Source organism: Terrapene carolina, unplaced genomic scaffold (genome assembly GCF_002925995.2).
Source record: "Terrapene carolina triunguis isolate 2854851 unplaced genomic scaffold, T_m_triunguis-2.0 Scaffold34029, whole genome shotgun sequence".
NCBI classification, from domain to species: domain Eukaryota; kingdom Metazoa; phylum Chordata; order Testudines; family Emydidae; genus Terrapene; species Terrapene triunguis.
This window is the reverse complement of record NW_020698380.1, coordinates 2816737-2830892: the sequence shown is the minus strand read 5'-3', so window position 1 is coordinate 2830892 and position 14156 is coordinate 2816737. Positions and strand designations below refer to the sequence as shown.

The 14156-nt window shown below is 36.7% G+C and overlaps 1 protein-coding gene across 1 annotated transcript in view; it reads left to right on the top strand.

Annotated features, from left to right (window-relative positions):
* Window positions 1-14156, top strand: part of LOC112119303 (serine/threonine-protein kinase ULK4) — a 421700-nt gene that overhangs the window by 70905 nt on the left and 336639 nt on the right. The window contains exons 17-18 of the mRNA XM_029914272.1: window positions 4572-4679; window positions 8335-8418. Of these exons, the coding sequence (XP_029770132.1) occupies window positions 4572-4679; window positions 8335-8418 (192 nt within the window). The remainder of the gene's footprint in view (window positions 1-4571; window positions 4680-8334; window positions 8419-14156) is intronic.

Genomic DNA, 14156 nt, shown 5'->3' with positions numbered 1-14156 from the left:
AAAAAAAAAAAAAAAAAAAAAAAAAAAAAAAAAAAAAAAATTGCTAGTACTTTTTGAGTCTTTGGCTAGCTGTTCTTCAAATTCTTTTTTGACCTTCCTAATTATATTTTTATACTTAATTTGCCAGAGTTTATGCTCCTTTCTATTTTCCTCACTAGGACTTAACTTCCACTTTTTAAAGGATGCCTTTTGGCCTCTCACTGCTTCTTTTACTTTGTTTAGCCACTGTGGCTCTTTTTTGGTTCTCTTACTATGTTATTTAATTTGGGGTATACATTTAAGTTGAGTCTCTGTTACGGCGTCTTTAAAAAGTTTCCATGCAGCTTGCAAGGATTTTACTTTTACTGCTGTGCCTTTTAATTTCTGTTTAACTAACCTCCTCATTTTTGTGTAGTCCCCCTTTCTGAAATTAAATGCTACAGTGTTGGGCTGCTGTGGTGTTTTCCCCGCCACAGGGATGTTAAATTTAATTATGGTCACTGTTACAAAGTAGTCCAGCTATATTCACCTCTTAGACCTGGTCCTGTGCTCCACGAATGACTAAATCAAGAATTGCCTGTCCTCTTGTGGGTTCCAGGACTAGTTGCTCCAAGAAGCAGTCATTTAAGGTATCTAGAAACATTCTCTTGGCCTTAATGAATGGCCTTATTGAATTTTCAGACAGATAATAATTTGTGCTGAAATCATTTTTAAGAATACAGCGATGTCATCCAGATACACAAATAACACATAATTCTAATGAACTTGCCATATTTTTGGTGAAGATATTTCCAAATCTTTATAGTGTTCAACCAATGATAGCACTATCACCTTTTCCCCACTTATGCAAATCGGTATTTTAGGATATTCTAAGAAACACCATTATCTTTCTTTGTAACAGAGTATATGTGCTTTTTCATGTGTACTTTTAAAAACGTTATAGTAGAGATAGTTAGTTATTTTTCTGTTTAGTGCTAATACTGTATATAACCTACTTTTGCAGCCAAGGGAGAGTACTGTGTTCAAAGGAAAGTGAAGTTGTTTTGTTATTATCAGCACACATAACATGATGTGTGTCTACTTACAAGACACTGAGCTCTACAGCAATTTCTATTATGCTGGAGGCATAGGCAGTTTTATCTCTGTAAGGGTCTGCAGCATTACAAATGTGTTCTAATTTCCACTAATGCTTACTGACACCTCATACCAATGGATTAAAAATGGAGAAACGTTGTAAATCTCTGCTACCTACTTCATAAGGTATAAAATAGCTCTTGTTTGTGAACAAACTTATAATACTGGCTTCTGAACTGCAGAGAAACTTCTAGATGCCTGAATTGGGGTGAAAATATCCAAGGAATAACATATTGGATCGACATATTATTTTGTCATACGTATAGCTAATGGCTGTCTATCCAGATATAAATCTTGTATCTTTGCTCTTTTTTATTGTAACTATATCTATTATGTCCATCCAACTTGACAGCTAGTATAAAATGTCTAACTGATGTGTTACATTTAAAATGCCTTTTCAAGATGCTGTGGGACTTACAGTTCATTACTAATTGCTCAATAGGGAAAATGTAGGCTGATAGAAAAGAAAAATAATAGCCTGAGTGGGAAGAGATGACATATTGTCGATAATTAATATAAATTGACTTTTTATTACGCAGTTTTTTTTTCCAAGTAATAAAATACGACTACACTTTTTATTTATTTATTGCTTAAGTTATTGCCCTTTAACCTTGAACAAAAAGTCTATGGCCCAAATTTTGTACTTTTATATTTGGCCCTAAAGCACAGTTAATTTACTCCTGTAATCTATCCTATATTATTCCTGTCAGGAGTAAAAGTAATATTTGTGTTTGTGGGAGAATGAAGAGATTAGTTAGGGCCCATTTTTTGTCAAGGCACATTTCTAGACCAGGATTCCTGATCCCTAGGCTCTGACCCACATCTCTCCAGTTGCAGGTGACCTGAGAAGGGCCTCTCCATGGATTTGGGGAGGAACCAAGATACCCCTCTGACTCAATGGGCCACATCATTTTAGGTGTACGTGTTTTGTCTATAGCTACGGAGAACTTGGTTCCTTGAATGTGTTCAGCAAAGAGAGGAAAATCATAGGCTAATTTATAAAGTGTTCACCATTAAAAAGTCAGTATTTGATAACATTTACCAGAGAGTGGTATTTCAGAGGCAAGAATTTTCCTCTATACTTAGCTTAGGAAATTTGTGATAATGGTTGGTAAATGCTAACTTTTCAGTGTTGTCCACTACTGTTCTTTCCTTAGTATCCCATATTGTGTGTGTTTGGATTAGTACTAGTGGTATAAAAGCCACATTCAGGATAAGGGTCTCATTGGGTTAGGTACTATAGAAATACATAGGATGACACTGTTCCTGTCTTGAAAGGCTTGTAGTCTAATTTTAAGGGAAGGTACAACAAGGCTGCCAATATCACAGTTATTATTCAGTTCAGAACCACTCAACAAAAACGGTACTGTTTTTCTCTCTCAAACTGTTCCATATTGTATATCAGAAGTTTTAAAATCCATTATTTTTGTTTTTTAAATTAAAACATAAGATAAAAGACAATAGTGATACCCAGAAGCAAGTGGGATTAGGGGTATGGAACAGCTTCCATATGTGGAGAGAGAAAGAAAGACTGGGACTGTTCAACTTGGAAAAGAGATGACTAAGAGGGGATATGATAGAGGTTTATAAAATTTTGACTGGTGTGGAGAAGGTGAATAAGGAAGTGTTTTTTACTTCTTCACATTACACAAGAACTAGGAGTCACCCAATGAAATTAATAGGCAGCAGGTTTAAAACAAACAAAAGGAAGTATTTCTCCACACAATGCATAGTCAACCTGTGGAACTCATTGCCAGGGGATGTTGTGAAGGCCTATAACTGTAACAGGGTTCAAAAAAGAACTAGATAAGTTCATGGAGGGTAGGTTCATCAATGGCTATTAGCCAGGATGGTCAGGGATGCAACTCCATGTTCTGAGTATCCTTAGCTTCTGTGTTCCACAAGCTGGGAGTGGACGAAAGGGGGTGATTGCCTGTTCTGTTCATTCCCTCTGAATCACTTGGCATTGATCACTGTCAGAAGACAGGATACTGGGCTGCATGGACCATTGGTCTGACAAGTATGTCTGGTCTTTCGTATCTTGCTTCATGTTTTTCTGTCAGTGCTTTCTTGTGATCTTGTGTATATAATTGGTTATAATAGTACTCTTAGTATTTAATTAATTAGTAGTAGATAGTTAAGTAGCATTTAGCTTGAAATGCACTCATCAGGTTTTAAACACTGTCATGTGGGATGCGATCCCTAATATTGACCCCACGCTCGATGTTCATTGTGCCTTGGAGAAGGGCACATTAAAGACAAGTGCTCTGTCTGTAAGTCTCTCTAGTTTGTCTTTTGTAGGTGAGGCCTAGATCCATCTCAGTTAAGAAATGCATCTGGTCTCTCAGTTTCTGAGTGACCGTTCTCTTTACTACTTGTATGTTAAAAAGGTGGCACATCAAACTCCATGGGTTAGAGTACTCTTTACCCATATGGAAGTATAAAATTAGATGAGAATTGAACAATGAAAAGAATATTACCAGTACATTATTTGTTTAGTTTTTATTTGATTGGTCAGATATGAACAGTCTTCATTGGATAGACTTTTACTTTTCCAATCAGGTACTGAAAACAAAGTAGACACCCAAGATCTTGGAATTAATGACTGTCTGACACTTGTCTTGGGAGATACAAACCTTTTTTTTTTTTTTTTTTAAATGAAAAAAATAAAAATACTGCTTAACAAGTCTGCAACCAGTTGTTCCCCAGCAAAAAGGCATAAACTAAACATAGGAACTTTCTCCTCAGACTGACAGAGGTACTTTTGGTTTTTAAAGGGGAATGGAAGAGGAAGTGTTTACAGATGGAAGAGTGAAATAGTGCACAGTATATTTGTCATGTCAAAGGTGGTGATAATGCATTCATTTCTATAGTCTTGTTTTCAAATTGCTGTTGAGCCTTGTATTTATTTTTGTACATTTTAAAATATCATGGAGGTAAGCATGCAGTAGGAAGCCCTATTATTTATATGAAATATTAAATGCTATTCCTGCCGGTGTGTATCAAGATTGGTAGCTGGTAATGTTTTATTGATCCTCTGAAAAGGGTAGTACAAGCAGTAATAATAATAATATATTTTACAGTAGTCATTAAAAAGCTGATATTTTCACGTGTTAACACACCATGGTATGTGTGATACCACAATTATCGCTTATATAAAGTATGTAAAAATAACCCAGCATCTCAAGTACATAGCATGCAGTAACTTTTGGAAACAATTGACTTTAAGGATCACTACTGTCTATAGTATAGGCAATACCTCTCAGTTGTTTCACATCGTAGTTTAAAAATTTCTTCCTGTTCTTCTTTACCAACCTTATTCTATGTGCATGAAAGTTCTGCCTGAGTGAGGACTACAGAAGTAGAATTGGGTCTCGGGCACATCTCAGCTGGTTTTCAGTGTAAGTTTTGTCTGAGACAAGGTTGCCAATTAAGGCCTATCATATCTTATATTTTAGGCAGTCATGCTCCTAACTGAAGTGATCAGGGAAAACTTCAGGAACAGCAAATTGAAACAATGCCTTTTACCCGCCCTTGGGGAGGTGCTTTTCCTGATAGCTAGTCAGGTAAGTCTGTAAGATCTTTGCAAATCTTTTTAATGTTTCAAATCCTTTTCAGAAGTAAGGTAAACATCCTATGTGGGTATTCTTAGCATTTGTTACCCTCAAGTGCATGCCTTATTAATGTTTAATATGTTCAAGTGCTGTGACATTAAAAGTACAGGGGATTTGCAAGTCTTGTAAAATCCCACACTGTTGCATCTGCTTTCTCTCGCTCTCTTTCATTAGCTACTGCCATTAAGAGAAGGAAATGCCTGAAGTTCTTGTTTGAAATAAAATGTAACTTTTTTAAAGGGGCCATGGAATTATTTGGTTGCCATTTTATAACCGCCCTCTACTTTGTGAATCTCCAGGACAGATCATAGAAGTTTCAACCTCTTTGTTTAAATTTCTTACACTCTTTCACTGTAGTTTTTGTATCATTTTTTTTTCTCAGTTATCCCAGTTTACACTTCTCAATGCTCTCTGTTATTTCTAAAAATGTTCCTTTGTGCTTGCTGAAAGAGGCGTTTTAAAACTGAAATGAAGCCTTTAATGCTTCTAATTCATGTGATGGTATTTCCCCCCTTGGAAGGAGGGAATCCAGACTGATGGTAGCAGGATTGAAATGTTTTCATGCAACAGTGGCAGTTCCTGTAGTCTCATTAAACTGTCTTGCTTTTACTGGGTCACTGGTGCTGTATGCACAGTAGAAAATAGCTCTTAGAAGTTATCCCTACATTTTCAAAGCAGTGGATGGGGATTTACTTTAAAAAAAAAAAAAAAAAAAAAAAAGCTTTTTCCAACTGTTAAAAGCTTCTTCCACAATCACTGATTTCCCTCCATACTTACAACTCTATTCTCACATGATTCCTTCCCCACCCACAAAAGGTCATAAAACAAATGAGCCTTTCTGTGTGACCTGAATGTGAGTGAATTTGGACACTGGTTAACTGATGCAATATTCCCTTGCCTGCATTTCAGTGGTGATGTACATGGATCAGTGTTGCCCTGCATCTGGCATGTTAAACAGCAAATGAGTACTTAACTGAAATTTTATTGCACAAAAATCAAGAAATACAGAGTTAAGTATATTATGGTCCTCTGTCTCAATGCACAGGTAAGGTACAGTATAATGCAGACAGCAGTGTAGCATTTTGCCCTTGCTGCCCCAGCATTGTTTTTCAAAACTTATCAGGAGGGAGACAATCTTTAAGTTTGAATGGGTAGTTCACTTACATTGTCCTCTGCTGAGAGACTCAATATAGGTTCCAGTTGTAACAGTGTTTTTTTTATGTGAACAGCTGTCCTCTAGGAACTGGACTGAGACCAAGTAATTTCAAATGGCAAATTTTGATGATTACTGACATAGGCTGTATTTGGACCATCGAACTGGCAACAAAAGGAACAATGTTCTGCACCAGCCATTACCTGGAGTAGCATTTTCTAGACAATGCTAGCTTTTGTAGAAAGAGAAATACTATTAATAGTAATAACAGAAGATAGCATTTTTTTTCTAAACCCCCATGTGAATTTTTTCTTCTTTTCTAAAGAATAAAAACAGAATTTTAATTCTTAAATGTAGATCACTTCAGATTAAAAAGATATTAAAGGATATTGCATGAAAGGATATTGCATGTTATACTTTGTGTCCCTTGAGGCATATGCATTAACTACATTATCTAAACGTTTTGAATATTACTATATTAATTTCATAAGGGCACAAGACCAGAATGAGGATCTAAAGTGAATATGAGCATTGGTTAACTCCAGTTACAATTAGTAATTTCTCTTACACACAAAAGTATTCACATTGTATCCTTCACAGCCCAAATGCATGTTCTCTTATAATTAATATGGTATAGGACTACATTAACGTGAACGAAGTACTTTCAAGAACATATCAGAGGGACCTACATGGAGCACAATGCATTAGAGCACTCTACAAATCACATCCCTCTAGAGTGCTTTGCTGGCACCGTGTAGACAAGCCCTTATTCCTCCTATGGAATTACAAGGCATCCTCTGCTTGAACTTGATTGGGCTGTAATGTAAGGTTAGTTATTTTCCCCTATTCACTTTTGCAGTGGATGGGGAAAGGCAAACGGGTTAAAACCCAGTTTGCCAGTGTCCAGAGATGACTTTCACATCCTTTCACGTTTTGTAATATTTCTCAAATGTTGGGGGTTACTTTGAGCACTTGATCTCCGATTTGCTTTTAACAGTAACATGAAGAAAAAATGTAAATTAAGAATATCTCTCTATAAATATCTGCAGATAAATTTTTTTTAAAAAAAAAAGGCAGGGGAGAGAACATCATAGCCCAGGGTTAGATGTCCATGGCTGGCGTTAAATTGAATATCCCCTGGTTACACCATGTAACTTGACAGATCTATCATTTTTGCAGGTGTCAGTTCCAAGGGAAATTACACCACACTTTTTAATTGGTAGTTAGCTGGCATAGAGCTCAAAGGAAATTAGACATTGATAAAAACTCAGTTTCTCTATTGGTGCCCTTCATAATCAACTTAAACTTTATTCTCCCTTTGAATGAAACAAGGTTTAAGAAATGATGATGTTGGACGGAAAAAAATGAAGTATTTGATTTTTGATTAGGGTTGTACGTATTTGTGTTCCTCTCAAAGGAAAATATATGGAAAGCAATTCATTAATGGCTTTTCTTCAACTAGTATATCTTATTAATGGAACGGTGATGTTGAAATATATATTGAATCTCAAAAGTCAGAAGACACAGAAAATTAAGGTTGTTCCTGCAACATTAACCTGATCACTTTGTACATCCATTCTATGCTTTTTAGAGTATGCAGTACATTAAAAGATTATTCTCTTTAATTTTCCCAGCAAATGTTTTTCTCCTGTAATTACTAGCACCTATATGCTATCAAATGCAGGTTAGTGCCTAAATATGCAATTTGTTTTCATGAAATGTTACAGGTTCTTTATATACTAAGAAAATCCAAATGACCTTCTATTTACCTGACAATTTGTAATATGCCACTTTTTTTTAAAAAAAGCAGCCCTCTATTTACCACTAATAGCGGACTAATAGTCTCATTTTAGTGAATAGAACAAGACTATTCCAGTAGGACAGGTATGTAAGGATTCTGGAATGTTGTTACTTCTATCTACATAAATAGCAGATTTCCAAGTGCTCCATACTGGGTCTTGAATAAGCTACTCTTATAACTTCTGCATATTTTTCAAAAACAAATTTTCTTTAAAAACTTTTTTAAATTGAGGGACAGTAAGCAAATGTATTTCTAGATATAATAGAATTTTTGTTCTATTTTTAGTACTTTAGAAACCGGTAACGAATTAATCAAAATGATTGCCGAGATTGTAGGACTGGTTTTGAGTGTGAATTACATTGAGCCAATGAAAAATACAAACCTAAGGACAAATACTCATAGGAATTTTAGATCGTGCTTCAACCATATAATAAAAATCAACTTTTGTGTCATAAAAATTCAAAATATCAAATTCAACTTTTGTTCCAGAATTTAGTCTATCTTCTAGATTTTATTCAGTTGACATATGTATATTAACCTTTTAAAATCTGTTGGATGTATTTTTCATGGCTGAGATATTATGATTTTTTAATTAAAGGGTTAATATCATTTGTGCTGTTAGCTTCATTGCTGATCCTTCCACTTCATTACAGGAAGAAAAAAAGGAGCACCACAGAGAATGCTGGGTCGTTCCCTTGGCTGCTTACACTGTGCTAATGAGGTGCCTTCGGGAAGGGGTAAGGATCTTTTATTGTCCTCAGTAGAATTTCTCCACTGTAATAACCCTTCAGGCATTGTGAGATGATTGTAGCCTAAAGCACTGCAGTACATCATCAGTGAAGTATTGCTTCTGAATTTAAATAATCGTGATACGACCATGACCTACACAGTAGTAGTAGATTTCAAAAATGAAGTAGCTTTCTCTGTATACTCAACATTTATACATTGTTACTTGATTTTGTTTATAAGTTAGTAAATAAAGAATTACTATGATGTAAATGTTGAATGTATTCATGTTATGGATTTCTTTTGAGGACTGTTTGGTGAACTAGTACAATTCTTGCTACAATTTTATTTTTTGCACAGATCTTTTTTTCTGCCAGTCTGATTAAAAAAAAATGACATACAAGGCTCTAAACACTCCATCATCTTGTCAGGTCATCAGTGTCCTTTGAGGCCCAAAAGTAGTAAACTTTAAACACTTTTTTTTGCTATATATTATATGTCTTATAGTTAATTTCTATTGTGACAACTTTGCTTTGTTAAAAAAGGAAAGAAAAGAACCACATTTATGGTCCCCACTCACAAAATGAAAAAGAACTGAGCAGAGTCACATATAAGGTTGGCATTTACTGTTTATTTAAGACCAGTTGCCCAAGGCAAAGCCAAAGGCTGAAAACATTCCTTACTGGGGGGAAAAAATCAAGATAAGTACCTTTCTTTTGAGATCTTTATTGCTTACAGATTGTACTTAATGGAGGAAATCTCCAGATGCATAGGAAATCTCCAAATCGTCAAGCGACCAAGAACACACAACTGATTTGTTTTTTGGACTCCTTCCAGCCAGTAGTAATGGATACCATGTCACTCTAAGACATGGTTGTTATAAACGATGTAAATGTCATCTTAGCACAGGGAGACTTCTTACTATCTGTAGATATACATGGCATAGAAACAAAACAGAGGCATTCAAAGAAACACTAATTTATTCCTGTACAGTAAAATAAATTCTAAACCCTGAAATATATTAAATTTCACTGAGAATTTATCTGGATATTAGTTTTTTTTCAAAAAAATTTCTAATGAATATAGTGCTCATGAAATTTGCTGAATTGACAGTCTGCAAACGGAGGTCTTATCACTGAAGATAAAGCACAGCCACAGATTTCGAAGCTCTTTATGCCACCACAGTGCAAAGATCCTGCTCTGGAGAGGCATTGTGTGTTTGTGTATGATATGCATGTATTCGTTCAATAGACCTGAAAGTAAATCAACACTTTTTAGGTATTAGGGGGGCTAATTACCAGGCAGTGAATTGGTCTGTCCAAGCTTAGATGTAAGTAAGTTGAACAAGTTCTTCTGGAAGTTTGGTTTGGAATGTTAACCCTTGCATTTATAATTCCATCATTTTGAAGTATGGATTGGTTTGCAGTTCTCGATTTAAAAGATGCATATTTCCATAACTCTAATTGGCTAAATCATCTGAAGTAAATCTATTTTGTGATGGCACTGAGATATTTTTAGTACAGGGTTCTGCCATTTGGCATTTCTACAGTGCCAAGGGTCTATATTAAGTGTCTTTCTGTAGTAGCAGTGCATCGAAGAAAACCGTGTATCTTTGTTTATCCATAGTTAGATGATTGGCTGCTGAAGGCTCTGTTATGTGAAGATTTGCTAGCTCACATTCAGATTCTACCTCCCTACTTATGGATTAGGACTACTTCTGAATATCAAAAAGTCCAATTTATGTCTAAGTCAGAGAATCCATTTTATAGGAGCTATACTGGACTTGGTAGCAGAGAGAGCTTTCCTTCCAGAGGAAAGATTTGTGGTGATGATGGTATTCCAGAGATTCCATGTCATCAGACCCAGAAAGTAATTTTCTATTTGGGTCTAAGAGGTCTCCTGGCAGTGTCTATTTATGTTACTTCATATGCATTCCTCAGAATGAGGCCCATGCAATGGTGGATGGCTCAAGTTTACAAGCCAAAACCGGACATTCTTCACATGCCAGTCACCATGCCTCAGGACATTTTTGATTTTTTTGATGAGGACGACAAACTGAGCCAATGTTCTCAAAGGCATCCTGTTCAGTTCCCTTTTGCCATTTGCCACAATAATCTCAATGCATCAGACAATGGATGGGGAATTCATCTGGGTTCTCCGATAGTTTGAGATCACTGGGCATTTCAGGAAAAGAATTTGCAGATAAATGTTTTAGAACTGAGAGGAACTTCACCTGGCTCTCAGATCTTTTCTTTCTCAAATAAGGAGGAAGTTTGTACAGGTAACGATGGACAATATAGTTGGCCCTGTATTACATCTGCAAGCAAGAAGGGGCCCTGTCTCCTCTGCTGTGTGCCAAGGCAGTCAGTCTGTGGGACTGGTGCATTCTACACAATGTTTATCTGTTTAGCAGGGGACAGTAATGTATTGGCAGATGAGCTCAGCAGAGAAATTTCTCAGATGCACAAGTGGCCTCTGAAGGACCACGTGGTACAAGAGATCTCCAGTTGGGGTTGGCCCATTGTGGATCTGCTAGCAACCAAGTTCAACAAAAAGAGTAGTCTTTTCTATTAAGTGTGGGAAAGAGCAGTGAGTCCATCTTCAACGCTTTCCGGATGCAGTGGTGAGAGGGCCTCCTGTATGCTTTCCCCCCTTTTTCCATTAATTCAGATGGTGGTGAGGAAGATAAGAGAGGGAAGGCAAGAGTTGGTCCTGATTGCTCCAGCTTGGCAGAGACAGCAATGCTATGCAGACCTGCTTCAGCTGTTGGAGGGAGTTTACAGATTCTTTCTTTTGCCTCCAGACTTGTTTTCAAAGCAGTATGGCAAATTCTTCATCTGGATCCCCAAGCTCTCTATGTAACATCCTGGCCTATCGGACTTTGAATAATCTTGAACAACTTGTTTGTCATTAGTCAGAATATATTGCTTAATTCTAGAAAACAATCTGTAATGAAATGTTATTTGAAATGGTTTAGATTTTTTATTTTTTTTTTAATGAAAAAATCTGGCTCACCATTTACAACTTCTGTTCTCTGTGTTTTGGAATGTATAATGTATTTGAAGTGTGAGGGGCTCTTTAATTTGTCTTTAAGATTTCATTTGGTGACTCTTTCAGCTTATCATGTTTTGATTGATGACAGATCACTATTTGTGTATGATACAGTTAAAAGGTTTTTGAAGAAATTATCTAAGGGCTGGTCCACACTACCGGCCTGATTCGGTGGGTAGAGATCGATCTTCTGGGATCGATTTATCGCGTCTCATCTGGACGCGATAGATCGATCCCAGAAGTGCTCCCCCGTCGACTGCGGAACTCTTGCTCGCCGAGAGGAGGAAGCGCTGACGACGGGGGAGCCTGCCTGCGCCGCGTGGACCCGAAGTAAGTAAATTTAGTTCGATCTAGGAAACGTCGACTTCAGCTACACTATTCTCGTAGCTGAAGTTGCGTTTCCTAGATCGATCCCCCGCCCCAGTGTGGACCTGCCCTAACTTGTATCCCACTATTGAGACATCTGGTTCTGCCTTGGGCTATTAATGTGGTCTGATCTATGCTTATGAAGCCCACAGGTAAATATAAAAAAGCAACCAGAGGGCTAGACGGGGAGGAAATGGAAAATTACAATAGGGTCATATGAGAAATAAAAGGGAAATCAGTGGGACAATCTGCTCAACATCTTTGATTATAGCGAAATATAAGGATTATGGGGAATAGACAGAAAGAACTGGAAGTATTAGTACATAAGCTAAATTATGATTTAAGTGAAATCAGAGATCTGTTTTGCCAAATTACTTTTCCAACAGATGTCTGAGTAGTTAAAATCCCCCCATTATTGCTAGGTCTTATGTTTTGTATATTTCTATTATTTGTTCTAGATATGCCTCTTCCACCTCGACTTCCTGATTTGATTGTCTATAGTAGACCCCATCATGATGTCAACCCTGATTTTTCCCCTTTTATCTTTACCCAGAAACTTTCAACTGATCGACCTCTCAACTTTCTGGCCCTCAGAACAAGTATATATATTCTTGATGTATAATGCAACATGTCCTCCTTCTGCCCTCCCCCCCGTCCTTCCTAAACAAGCTATAACCCCCTATACTGATATTTCAGTCATGAGATTTATCCCACCAAGTGTTTTTCAGTAAGTTCTTGCAAAATATTGGGGACAACTTTTTATTTCATTAAGTAGAGGACGAAACCAGGGGGGACAGCCATTTTAGACTTGATTCTGACTGACAAGACGGAATTGGTTGTGAATCTGTAGGTTGAAGGCAATTCGGGTGAAAATGATCATGAAACAATAGATTTCATGATTCTAAGGAAAGGAAAGAGTGAGAGCAGTAAAGAGATAAACAATAAAAGAATGGACTTCAAAAAAACAAATTGTAACAAACTCAGAGAACTGGTAGGTACTGTCCCGTGGGAAGAAAATCTAAGGGAAAAAGGAGTTCAGGAGAGCTGGCAATTTATTGAGACAATATTAAGGCACAACTGCAAACTATCCTGATGTGAAGGAAAGATAAGAAGAATAGTAAGAGGTGGTTATGGCTCATTCAGGAGTTCCTTAATGACCTGAAAATCAAAAAGGAATTCTACAAAAAATGGAAACATGGACACATTGCTAAGGAGGAGTGAAAAAAGAATTGCACAAGCATGTAGGCACGAATCAGAAAGGCTAAGGCACAAAATTAGTTATGCCTAGCAAGGAACACAAAAGGGAATAAGAAGAAGTTTTTTTTAAATAAAGTAGGAGCAAGAAAAAGACTAAGGAAAGCATAGGTTCTCTACTCAGCAGAGAATGAAAGCTAATACCTGATGATATCAAGAAGGCTGAGGTGTTTAATGCCTATTTTGTCTTCACTAAAAGGGTTAATGATGACTGATACTCAACACAGTTAATATTAACAACAAGGTGGAAGGAACAAAAGCCAAAATAGAGAAGAAGCAGGTTGAAGATTATTTAGATAAATTAGATCTATTCAAGTTGGTAGGGCCTGATGAAATTCATCCTAGGAGGCTTAAGGAAGCAGCTGAAGCAATCTTGGAACCATTAGTAATTATGTCTGAGAACTCCTGGAGATGGGTGAGGTCCCAGAGGACTGGAAAAGGGCAAACACAGTACCTATCTTTAAAAAGGGAAGCAAAGATGACCAGGGAAATTATAGACCAGTTAGCCTAACTTTGATACCTGGAAAGATACTAGAACAAATTGATTGCTTAATAATTTGTAGAAGAAAATAGGATTATAAGGAGTAGCCACTGTGGGTTTGTCAAGCACATTTCATGCCAATCCAACCTAATTTCCTTGTCTGACAGAATTACTGATCTAGTGAATAGGGGAAGCCATAGACGTGATAGATCTTGTTTTTAGTGTGGTGGCTGACACAGTCCCACATGACATTCTCTAAAGGAAACTTGGGAAATGTGATCTAAATGAAATTACGATAAGGTGAGTGCACAACTGGTTGAAAGACTGTACTCAAAGAGCAAGTTATCAATGATTTGCTGTCAGAGTGGGAGGGTGTATCTACTGGGATACAGTACTATTTAATATTTAATATTTTCATTATTGACTTGGAAAATAGAGTGGAGAGTGCTTATAAAATTTGCAGATGACACACTGCACTAGGTGGGGTTCAAGCATTTTGGAGGACAGGATTAGAATTCAAAATTAAAAAAATTAAATTAGAGAATTGGTCTGAAATCAACTGCTGAAAAAGATCTGGGCTTAGAGTGGATCACAGAC